The following is a 12,849-nucleotide window of genomic DNA, read 5'->3' as shown; positions in this document are numbered from 1 at the left end:
ACCCTGTTCCGAAGCCATGATAGACCCTATATGGGCAGACATAAGAGACCTGTTAAAATCGGAAGTAGTAATTCCTGTCCCAGAGGTAGAGAGAGGTCAGGGCCACTATTCTACACTCTTCACAATAAAAAAACCATCGGGGGAAAGCCGAACTACCATAAATTTAAAGCCATTGAATCAATGGGTTCGTTACAAAAGGTTCCGAATGGAGTCCCTGAAAACCGCCATCCCGCTAATAGACCAGAACGCGTCCATGTGCACTATAGATTTAAAGAACGCATATTATCACGTTCCCATCCATCCTCAATCGCAGAGGTTCCTGCGTTTCGCCCTAGAGAAGAGAGGCAAACACTACCACTTCCAGTTTCAGGCTCTTCCGTTCGGCCTGGCATCAGCACCTCGTGTTTTCACAAAACTGATGGCAGAAGTCGTGGCAGACTTAAGACAAAGAGACATAATCATTGTGCCTTATTTAGACGACTTCTTGGTAATATCCCGGTCAGCGTCCGAGTTAAAAGAACAACTCGGCTCAATAATTTTCAGCCTCGAGAGCCTAGGTTGGATCCTAAACAGAGAAAAATCAGATCTGCGGCCCAGCACCCAGAAAAAATTCCTAGGGGTAATGCTAGACTCCAGAAGAAGGGTCTCGTTCTTGACGGAGGTGAAGAAGAAGCCCATCATGGACAAGGTGCGGCAGTTCGGCCAACATCAGGTTTCGATAAGGACCGTGATGGAAGTCCTGGGCACCCTAACCGCATGCATACCCTGTGTCATGTGGAGCCAGGCTCACACAAGAATCCTACAAAAGGAGATCATTACGAAATGGGACAGACGGCAGTCCTCGCTGGACAAGAAGTTCCGACCGTCTCCGGCGCTGAGATCATCTCTGAAATGGTGGATCAGCAACAGAAACATCAGCCGGGGGGGTTCCTTGGATCCTGTCTCCATGCGTGACCATCACTACAGATGCCAGCAGGGAAGGATGGGGAGCCCACCTAGAAGGAAGATTCTTACAAGGAACGTGGCCCAAGAGTATCAACTTACAGTCCTCAAACTACCGAGAGCTGCGAGCAGTCTGGGAGACTCTGAAGAGAAGCGGTTCAAGACTACAGAACCAACATATAAAGATCATGTCGGACAACGTGACCACAGTAGCCTTCCTACGCCACCAGGGGGGCCCAAGGCACGGGAAACTTCAGAAGCTAGCAGCTCGCATCCTCACCTGGGCAGAAAACAATTCTCGCTCCCTATCAGCAGTGCACCTGGAAGGCTCCCAAAACAGGATAGCCGACTATCTAAGCAGACAAGAAGTCCGAACCACCGAATGGGAGCTAAAAGAGGAGATCTTCAAGGATCTTTGCCATCGCTGGGGGACACCCCAGCTGGACCTCTTCGCGACAAGAAAAAACGCCAAGCTGAAGAGGTTCTACTCCCTCAACCCGGCGGACCATCCGGAAGAGATCGACGCCCTGGACCAGAATTGGGGAAGGGGACTCCTATACGGGTTTCCACCGATTGCCATAATACCGAGGGTCCTCAGGAAGATCCAGGAGGAAGGAGCCCGGGTGATGCTGGTCATACCTTTTTGGCCCAGGCGGAGTTGGTTTCCCCTCCTCAGAAAGATGGCTCAGAGGGGGCCACTCCACCTACCAACAATACCAGACTTGCTCTCCCAGGGTCCAGTGTTACACCCAGACCCAGGAAGCCTGCAACTGGCAGCATGGATCCTGAGAGGGACATCCTAAAGTCCAATGGCCTCTCGGACCAGGTGATCGCCACATTGCAGGCCAGCCAAAAACCGGTGACAAGAGCGATATATTGTAAAATCTGGAAGAGATTCTGTACAGAAAGTGGTAGTGCCCCTCTAGACCTATCTCGGCCTAATATCCCTCGGATCCTGGGCTTCCTACAGGCCGGATTCGATAGGGGCCTGACCCCGAGCACACTCAAAGTCCAGATAGCGGCCTTAAGTACCTTCTTTAATTTCTCCCTATCCTCCCATCCATGGATAGCGTGATTTACTAAAGCCACCCAGAGGCTAAGACCCACATTGAGGAAAACTGTCCCCCCCATGGGACCTAAATCTGGTACTCAACGCGCTGTGTAGGCCCCCTTATGAGCCAATTTTAGAGATAGACATTTCAAAGCTCACACAAAAAACTGCTTTTTTGGTAGCTATCACCTCAGCTAAACGTTTAGGTGAGATCCAGGCCCTCTCAATCCAGAATCCCTACATTCAGATCTTCGAGGACCACATAACGCTCAAACTAGATCCAAAGTTTCTCCCTAAGGTAGTATCGCCGCAGAATCTAAACCAAGAAATAATCCTGCCCTCGTTTTGTCCAGCCCCAAAGAATGATAAAGAAAGATTGTTTCATTCTTTGGATGTTAGACGCACGGTCACCCGTTACCTGGAAGTCACCCGGGGCTGGCGACAGGACACAAAACTATTTGTCCAGTACGGCAGAAAAAATAAAGGTAGAAGTGCGGCTACACAGACTCTAGCGAGGTGGATAACAACAATAATCTCCTCGGCGTACGAGGCCGAGGGCTCGCCGGTACCTGAATGGCTTAGGGCTCATTCCACCAGGGCGATAGCGACTTCATGGGCAGAGAGGGCGGGTGCCTCGGTAGAACAGATATGCAGGGCCGCCACCTGGTCTACACCAAATACTTTCTGTAGACACTATAAGTTGGACACTCTATCAGCTAGCCAGGCGACCTTCGGTCGCAGAGTGCTACAAGTGGTAGTCCCACCCTAAGCGAATTCCTACTTTGGTATTCCCCATGGTGCTGTCAGGATAGGACGTCCTGGAAAACGGAGATTAGACCTACCGGTAATGTTATTTCCAGGAGTCCATCCTGACAGCACTGGTAGTTCCCTCCCTATGATTTGTATTGGTATCATTATGCTTGTACTAAATCTAAATAAAATTGAATTGCATCATACTGGTGTGGTACTTGGAAAAATCACTGGAGTGTGGTGTGGGAGGGGACCTTTTAACCTCTCGTGCATTTCCTGTCCCTGGAAGGATGAAAGGACAACCCCATGGTGCTGTCAGGATGGACTCCTGGAAATAACATTACCGGTAGGTCTAATCTCCGTTTTTTTGAATTTACCAAATGGATGCTGTGAAACAGTGTGAAAAATGTAGGGATCTGTACTCACTCAGCTGCAGTTGAGGCAGGCACAGGAAGCGGTATTACTGGAATGTCCAAGCAAGTTTATTAAAATGACATAAACTGCTCTGGATAGAAAAACAAATGAACAGCCTTTTCCGGCACAAGGTAACAAACAGAAAATAAACAATCCATATAGTACTGGGCGGTCTGCCCGCTCAGGTCAGTGCTCTCAGTAACACACACATGAAGGTCTCCACACCTCACGATACCATCAATTATGGGTGTCAGGTCCGAGCATTCCTACATGAACAATTTCCTGGAAAGTGGATTGGTCGTCGTTGGCCAGTTGAATGGCCACCAAGGTCTCCCGATCTGACCCCCTTAGACTTTTATCTTTGGGGTCATCTGAAGGCAATTGTCTATGCTGTGAAGATACGAGATGTGCAGCATCTAAAACAACGGATACTGGAAGCCTGTGCTAGCATTTCTTCTGTGTTGTTCCTATCAGTGTGTCAAGAGCGGGAGAATAGGGTTACTTTGACAATCCAACACAATGGGCAGCACTTTTAACACATTTTATAATTGGTCATAAACTTGTAAAGAACTCATGAAAGAATAAAGTTACGTTAAACCAAGCACAGCATTGTTTTTCTTGTGAAATTCTCAATAAGTTTCATGTGTCACATGACCCTCTCCCCATTGAAAAAAAATAGTTGGATCCAAAATAACCGACTTCAAAATGGCTGCCATGGTCACCACCCATCTTGAAAAGTTTCCCCCCTCCCATATACTAATGTGCCACAAACAGGAAGTTGATATCACCAACCATTCCCATTTTATTTAGGTGTATCCATATAAATGGCCCACCCTGTAGTTTATCCAAAAGCTTGTATGTGTACTGTGCCAAAAAGAGTCTGTTTCTGCTTTAGCAAAAGGCCTCTGGGAGTATTGTGCCAAGAAACCTCTGTTTATTCTGTAACAAAAAAACCTGTCTGTACTGTACCAAAATAGGGACCATATCAGATGGTGGTGCTGGATTTTGCGACGAGATAAGTGGGGTTTTCCACACTTCTGCCATGCTAACCATGCCCTACCTATTCCTGACCACTCATACTTTCTCGAGAAATTAACCAAGGTGGTTACCAGTTCTATACACAAATATTGCCTATTTCATTACTATTGCAGATTTTTATTATAATTTTATATTTATACAGATGCTTGTCATTTCTTAGATAACAGTGTTAGGAACCCCTGCTGAGGAAGAAGGCGGAGGAAAAGTTGACCTGATCAAAGCTGGAGCTTTTGAAGATATGGATGTTGTGTTTATGGCCCATCCTGCCCAAGACGATGCAGCTTATCTTCCAGATGTTGCCGTACATGAGTGAGTAACATGACAGTCTTGCCATTGTCAGTGTTGTCATGGTAAGAAAAATGCCCATCGGATAGTTATGACCTGCATTACACATATTTGATGGATTATCTGGGAGAGGTTGCAATTTGCAAGAGCACCCTTCTCTTAAGCCCCCTACATCCTTTATAGAGCTCTCAGCCTATTATTCATCTGGCAGCTATTTCGCCCAACTCCCTCATGCAGAGGGACACTCTCTTGGCTAAGACATCTCTGCTAGTGGCTAATCTCTTAGATAACAAAGGAATTGGCAGTCTGAAATTGGACATGGTGGATCCTTCTCTCCCCCGAAAATCAACTGACAATCATAGACTGTCAATCTGTTGACCATCGATATCTTTTGGCCAACGTTATATCATATTTATACGAGTTTGCCCAACGTTGGTCTTCTATGGACCTTTAGTCTTTGCACCTCTTAAAGTTCTAAGCCTAAATTGATGTTTTTGTTATGTTCTCAATTAATTTTCAATCTGCTTATCAGTGACCCCCTACTTTAAAATGGTGTAGTTTTCTTTAGTTATAGTAAGTTGTACGGGCTTTGGTTTTGTAAATTCTTAAACTGAATTACATTTTTTCACTTTATAAGACACACCTGATTATAAGACGCACCCCCAAATTTGGTGAAGAAAAAGAGAATTTTTTTTTTTTATGTTAAATGGAGGTGTGTCTTATAATGCCAGTGTCCGTCTTTCAAATCATATATATGTCCCTCATCCTGGTATCTATATAACCCTAATCCTGGCACATTGCCCCCTTGTGCTGGCACATAGCCCCCCCCCCCCCATGCCATCCTGGATATGGCCCCCCCCGGTCACTATATGCCCCCCTGCTGGCACGCACATGGCCCCCCTCTCTCTATATTTCCCCCTGCTGGCATTCACACGGCCCCCCCGGTCCCTATATTCCCCCCTGCTGGCATGTACACTGCCCCCCCGTCCCTATATTCCCCCTTGCTGGCATGCACACGACCCTATATTCCCCCCTGCTGGCAAGCACATGATAAAATAACAAACACTTAACTCACCTTCCAATGTTGGCTCTGCGCTCCCAGCTCCCCCCGTGGCTCTTCCTGTGCTGACATCCTCCTCCTGTGAGGGCGTGCGGCAGCAGCTGCTCATTCAGGCAGTTCATTGTAGCTTTAGGACCAATAGGACCTGCGGTCACTTGACTTCCAGTGCACACTGGGAGTCACGTGACGGAAGTTCCTAAAGCTACAATGAAGTGCCTGAATGAGCAACTGCTGCCGCGCACCCTCGCAGGAGGAGGATGTCAGCACAGAAAGAGCCACGGGGGGAGCTGGGAGCGCGGAGCCATCATCGGAAGGTGACTATAGTGACGGGGTGGGGGGAGAGTGCAGGCACATGTAATATGCACCGCTCCCCTGTCTACCAACTCAGCGCGGCTTCAGCACCGAGCAGATGGACAGCGGGTGCAGTGAATATTACATGAGCTTAATGAGCGGGAGCACCCCACCCCCTTACACCATGCCAGAGCCGCCCTTCTCCTCTACAGCACACAGATTCAGATTATAAGAAGCACCCCCCACTTTCCCCCAAAATTTGGGGGAACAAAAGTGCATCTTATAATCCGAAAAATACGGTACATTTTTTCCGGGAGACTTCCTGCAGAACCTCCTTTCCCATAAAATACAGAAGTTTGACAACTACCACCGTTCTTATGTTGCTCTTAAAAATAAGACTTCCAGCAAATTGTCAATAAGTTGAAATCAATTTTAATTCTCCAAACTTAATGCCTAGTTATGAATCTTCAGTAAATTTCCTTTCTGAACTCTACCATTACTCATTTATCCATCATGGCATCATGTATTCCGTTATACTTGGTTGACATGATGCTAGTATGAACAGAGTGTGTAGAAGGTCAATGTGCTGCAATTTTCAGAACCAGTCAAAAATTAGACTAGGACACGGATACTTTGACTTTGGAACCTTCTGTTTTTTTCTTATTTCTACTTGTGTATCCTTTCACTAAGAATATCAAATATAATTCTTAAAGGGGTTGTTCACTTTCATTATTTTAATTCACATGCATTCTGTGTTTTAAAAAAAAAAAAAAAGCTTACACCCTGCGCTCAAGCGCTGCCTTTCCATCACTACTGTTCCTTGATGACTTTGCTTCAGCAGTGACATCACAACTACAGCAGGTAACCTCCGCTGCAAATCTCGGCCCAACGATGATTCTGCAGTTGTCGTGATTTTAGCGTCGCAGCTATGTGAACAAAGACTAGGGTCGGCGGCAAAGACGCAGTGCTAGTAGGGCCGGGGTCTAAGTTAATCTGCTTTAGTTACTTTTTTAACAGAGCATGCATTTGAGCAAAAAAAAAAAAATTGGGTAGTCCCTTGAATTAATGTCCGCATAGTTTGTACGCACAGCCAGTAATTTGATTAGGCAGCATGATTATTTTTTTTTTTTTTTACTATATAATTTGTGTGCTGGTAAGATTTCAGAGAAAAGAGAAATAATTGTTAAGAATTGGCTTTTATTTCCTAGTGTGACTGTGAAATATTATGGAAAAGCTTCTCATGCAGCTGCATACCCATGGGAAGGAATTAATGCTTTAGATGCTGCTATTCTTGCATACAACAATATCTCTGTCTTAAGACAGCAAATGAAACCCTCGTGGAGAGTTCATGGTGAGAAATGTAACGGATAACTTTGTATTGCTGTTTCTAATCCTGCAGAGATTGGGCCTTTGCACAGCAAGTGCTTCATTATTGTATACACAGGCTATAACTACTACAGTTTGTGCTATTACCATACACTCACCCCTACTCCTTAGATCTGCACTACTTCTTTGAGGCGTTGTCTATAGAAACTCCTACTCTATATTTGGCCTTAGGATTCTATAATTTCCAACCAAAAGATCCTCCAGCTAACAAGGTGTCAATTTGTATCCTGCTTGTCTGAAGATGCAAATGTAATTTCTAGAAATTAAGGCTATGAGTAGTAGCCAGACACCTATATTATTACTTTTCTCTACAGAAAACAGGGGAAGTTCATATCCCTTCTCCTTATATGCCACTTCATACAGTGTTCTAACGTTGACCTTGTGACACAGCACTGTTGCTTCTCCTCAGTGTACCCCCTCTCTTCTGGCACACAATGTCAGGCTTGTTTTGTTCTGCCTGCCTGCACCTTCATAGCTTGTCTGTGACCTGTCAAGAGCATGGAGCAAGAGCTGGAGAAACAATGAGAGATCCATGCCAGCATAGCCCAGCAGGGAGAGTGGGGTGATGGGAGAGACACAAAACCAACACAATGCATGTGATAAGCCTAGGTCATTGGTTAGGTTTCTGTAAGGAAATAAGCACAAGCAAAGCCCCTTGATCTGTGAGTGCAAAGAGAAAACTTGGTCAGGGGAATAGCTTACATATTGGACAAGCAGCAAGCCAAATCCCTTGATCTCTGATGTAGTGTCTCAGAAAGGAGAGGGTGCACTAAGGAGCAGCAGCAGTGTTGTGACACGAGGACGCAGTGTGTTGTAGTAAAAGTACATGAACTGACATGCAATAACATAAAAGGGAAATGAGCCTTTATAGTTTCAGACAGAATGTGGTTCGAAATACATTAATTCCCCAGAGTACCTTATTAATGTTAGAAATGTTAGAAAGAAATGCGTGGCCCATGTGTACTTCACATGTTGCTCCATTTCTGGAGATGCATTGCATAGCTAGTTATTTCTATGCTGTTTTATAGTATTCATATACTTTCAAACTGATCAGTCACCAAATTTCTCAATACATATTGCATATATTATTAAATAGATCTTAGACTTCGAAAGACTGGTGTACTTATTTTGAAAATCCATGTCAGAATGGCTGTATAATTCTGATGTTATATTGCACATTTAAGTCCAGTTCTAGATAGATTGATAAGATGTCATCACCCCAATGGTCTGGGGGGAAAGGTTACCCCTGGGTCATAGAGAAACTGGTTAACCACCATCCGAGCGACTGCCTGACTTGAAAAGACAGTCGGCATTGCCGATCGAGCGTGAAGGGATTCTTGTCCCCAGCTGACAAAAGGGCGTGCTGCAGGGGGCGAAGATGGAACTGGGCGAACGGTACCGCTTCCATTGCTGCCACCATTTTCCCTAGACTCCTCATCCCGGGTCGGATGGTATGACGGACTGGTTGCTGAAGTGTCTGGACTCCCTGTCGGAGCGCTCGCACCTTTTCCTGAGGGAGAATTACCAACCACCAACCCTCGACGAGTGTCGAGAATCATTCCTAGGAAGGAGATCCTTTGAGCTGGCACAAGGGATGACTTCTTCGCATTGACCAACCACCCTAAGGGGGCAAGCGTATCTAGCGTGATGTTGACATTTTCCTCGCATGCCCGTATTGAAGGGCCTTTGACCAAGAGGTCGTCCAGATAAGGCAAGATGACTATGCCTCGAGAATGCAGTATGGCCATGACGACTGCCATAACCTTTGTGAACACTCTGGGGCCGTGGCTAGCTCGAAGGGTAGTGCTACGAACTGAAAACGTAGATCGCTGATGGCGAAGCGTAGAAGAGGAGGAAACATGGGAATATGCAGATATGCGTCCTGGATATCTATTGAGGCCAAGTATTCTCCCTGCTCCATGGCCGATATGACTGATCGGAGAGACTCCATCCGGGAATGTCCGACCCCGATGAATTTGTTCTGAAGCTTCAGGTCCAAAACAGGCCTGACAGACCCGTCCTTTTTGGGAACCGCAAAAAGGTTGGAATAGAACCCCTGATTTTTTTTCGTGTTCCGGTACTGGAACAGTGACTCCGTTGTGCTGGAGCGACTTGATGGCCCCCAATGGAGCCCTTGCCTGGGCATCCACTCTGGGAAGCTGGGAAAGAAAAAAACCGTTTTGGTGGGTATCTGACAAATTCTATTTTGTAACCTGAGGCCACCAATTCCTTTACCCATGCGTCGTGAGCGACATTGGCCCAGACGTGGAAAAAAACCAGAGTAGTCGGCCGCCCACTTTGCCGGTGTCGTCTGGTAAAGGCCTCGAGTCATTTGGCCGACGATCTTTGGGATCTGGATCCCCTCGATCTGGGCTGCTGAGTACGCAATCTCCCAAATGGGTTGGCTCTATATGAGACCTGCCGCTCCCTTATCCTGGTTGGGGCGGCCTGAGGCGGCGGAATTGGCCGCTGTAGTCCACCCAGTGTTGCGAAAGGCCTGAGAACGTGCCTGAAACGGGTGACGAAAAAGCAGTTTGACCCTTTGTTGAGGGAGAAACCCGCTCCTTCCTCTTGTGGAGTCGGAGATAAGTTGATCCAACTTCTCCCCAAATAGGCGGCCGCACTGATAAGGCAGGGAAGTCAAGTACTTCTTAGAAGAAGAATCGGCTCTTCTGATCGAAATTGCCTTATCGGCAGCAAGTGCCGAGCAATTGGCCGCATCCAAAGACGCATTGATTACAGTACATAGTCTCTGGCAATCACCATCTGACCTGCAACCTCCGAAATATCTGCAGGTAGATCCTGCTCCTCCGCAACCTTGTATAATGTGTCTGACCATGATATCATAGCCTTGGCTACCAAGTTGCTGCGAACGAGGGAGCGAGTGCTGACCTTGACGCCTCATATACTGAGTGAGCTAAGCTCTGTATAAGGCGATCCGTGGGATCCTTAATCGAGGAAACACTAGGGACGGATAGCAGGGTCTTAGTGGCTAGGCGCGAAACCGGAGGATCCACCATCGGGGATTCCATCCATCTTTTACGGAGATCCGGAGCAAATGGATACCTTGTTTCAAGTGCCTTTTGACCCGAGAAACGCCTGTCTGGACGTTCTCTGTGCCGCTGCACTATGTCCTCAATCTCCAGGTGAGAAGAACAAATTCTGTGCGGGCGCTTCACTCGCTTAAATGCCACTTTATGCCCCATAGCTGCTGCGGGATCATCCTCAATCCCCAGGGTCTAATTGACGGCTTCTGTGAGGCTGTCCACTGTTTCACGTGACCCTGGAGCGTCCAGGTCAAGGGGCTCGTCTGGGTCGCAATCTGAGGTCTGCTCGCTATCAACCACTGGTAACGGGGAGCGAGAAGCAGAGCTTATGGATGCCAAGGCACCGGATGGTCAGGGCGACACCATGTGGATTCGTTTCCTTCGGGTCTGCCTGCAGTGAGAGTGGCCACTGCAGGCCGGAGGCTTTTGTGAGGTGGAGGTTCCCTCTGAGGCCGGCGAGCCATCGTCCCTGCCCCTATGTGGGGCTTGAAGGGACTCTATTGCTCTCGTAAGTGACGCCATGGACTGTGACAGTGATCAGGCCCACTACGGGGGATTTGACACATTGGTCGGGGTAACAGGGGAGGGCTTCTGGGCGCGTTCGGATTCGCAGGCTTTGCATAATCGCTTGCTCTGCGCCCGCGGAAACGCAGCCCGACGAGATGCATGTAGCGTTAAAGAACGTGTGCATCTTTGCCTTTTCGGACATACTGTATCTGTCCGCTGCTGGGGATGTGGGGAGGAGGTAGCACCTCGTTCTCCCTGTAGCGTGGCCTCTCGGGCAGCACTTACCCCAGTCCTGTGCCCCCCCGTCCTGGCTGCTTTTTCAAATCGCACGCCACCACCTGTGGGAGTGAGCCAGCATGAAAAACGGCTCTAGGGGCGGTGCTTTCGGTCTGCGGCCTAGCCGCGCTCCGACGCCGGGTCCAAATTTCTTCGCCGCCACCCAGTGCGGGGCGGACCGCTGGAAGTGGTGCGCGGCTCTGGGGGCGGGACTTCCGCCCGTGGCCTAGCTCCGGCTGAAGCCGAGGCCTCAATTTTTTCCCCTACCCGACCGGGGGGGGGGGGGCGCGGTTCCATGGCGCTAACAAAACATGGCACTACTAACCGGCGCGGTGCCGCCTGACGGATCCAGCCACTATTGCCTTGCATGGCCGGTAACTTCCGCTGGCTGGGGCTCCAGCCCTCGGATCTTTGCAGGAGCCCTCCCAGACCATCTCCTCACCGATGATCCTCTTCAGCCTGAGCGCAGGTATGTGAGGGGGTCTTCATAAAAAAATAGGACGGTGCAGGCACCCTAGCTCCATCTAACCCCTTCAGGGGGTGAGGAGAGGGACCATCCGCCACCTTGCAGCACCGCAGTCTAAGCATTGGTGGAGCAGTGGGGGCCGCACGGACTAGTCTTGTGCCTCTGTACAGCCCATGGTTTCAATACCTAGGGGTGGTCAGGGCTAAGTCCGGCACTGTGTCCCACGACGCGGGAGAGGATACGTGGAGGGACACTCGCACGTGCTCGCCCGTTGTTGGTTTGGGGAAATCGGACCCTTTCAATAGGATCCGTTGCCCCGTCTCAGCTTCATGGGAAAAAGACGAAAAAAGTCTGGAGAAAAACCAGACGTGTGCCTCCATGGACACTAAGCAAAAAACTGATTTCCGCCCGCAATAGGGGCGAGGGTGTATACGGCGGAGGAGGAGCTAACCTCTTTTTTTCACTTAGTGTCAGCTTCCTATCGGCAGAAGCATACACCCACAGTATCTGTGTCCCCCAATGAGCGTCTCGGAGAAAAGGAGGTAAACTTTAAAAAAATGATTATGCATCTTTTATGGTAGCAGTTTTCAAATTAAGTACACCAGTCTCATCAGGTCTAAAATCTATTTAATAATTAGTATGCCATACTAATGGGCTGCTGGAAAGCACTGTAGTGTAAGTTCAAAAGCAACTTAAAGGGCTTGTTCCATAAGCAGCATCTATCACGTAAACCTTCAGCAATAATTTAAAGTTTGATTGCAGGGGGTCCAGCTTCTGAAACCTCCTCTGATCCCAAGAATGGGAGGCCTAAACTACCCCGTGTAAATGAAGTGTTAGGAGACACTGTTTGATTACCGGTTTATTCCCATAATTAAAAGCTACCACCTATCAAAAGGATAGGTTATAAATTTCAGATTGATGGGGTCCACCTGCTGAGACCCCTAAAATTCATATGAATGGGGCCAGGAAATCCTTCGTCAGAATGGCTTTGCAACTAGGGCCATGCTCAGCTTTTTTCAATAGATCTCTAAAGTAAGAGACTGGACATTTCAGATCCCAGAGCCTCATTCTTGGGATCGATGAGGGACCACCCCATCCATCGGCAAGTTATCTATCCATTTGATATGTGTTAACTTTTAATGGAGGAAATAAGCCATAGTCTATTTATTACTGTTTAATTCTCAGACAGTTTATGAAACAGTGGGATCTTTGGGGTCATTATTCTAATGACCGGTGGGATTCTCAGGAGCGGCACCCCTAGTGATCATACATTTCTCATCTATGCCCTGTAAAAGTTATGTATGTTGTTAATTGGACAACCCCTTTAACAGTGAAA

The 12,849-nt window shown here is 47.8% G+C and overlaps 1 protein-coding gene across 1 annotated transcript in view; it reads left to right on the top strand.

The window, feature by feature from the left end:
• The window catches only part of PM20D2 (peptidase M20 domain containing 2), a 66,513-nt gene that overhangs the window by 27,375 nt on the left and 26,289 nt on the right, over positions 1-12,849 (top strand). The window contains exons 2-3 of the mRNA XM_073589581.1: positions 4,356-4,504; positions 7,040-7,182. Of these exons, the coding sequence (XP_073445682.1) occupies positions 4,356-4,504; positions 7,040-7,182 (292 nt within the window). The remainder of the gene's footprint in view (positions 1-4,355; positions 4,505-7,039; positions 7,183-12,849) is intronic.

Source organism: Dendrobates tinctorius, unplaced genomic scaffold (genome assembly GCF_039654945.1).
Source record: "Dendrobates tinctorius isolate UK_male_01 unplaced genomic scaffold, ASM3965494v1 ptg000111l, whole genome shotgun sequence".
Classification (NCBI taxonomy): domain Eukaryota; kingdom Metazoa; phylum Chordata; class Amphibia; order Anura; family Dendrobatidae; genus Dendrobates; species Dendrobates tinctorius.
This window is presented reverse-complemented; position numbering and strand designations above follow the sequence as displayed.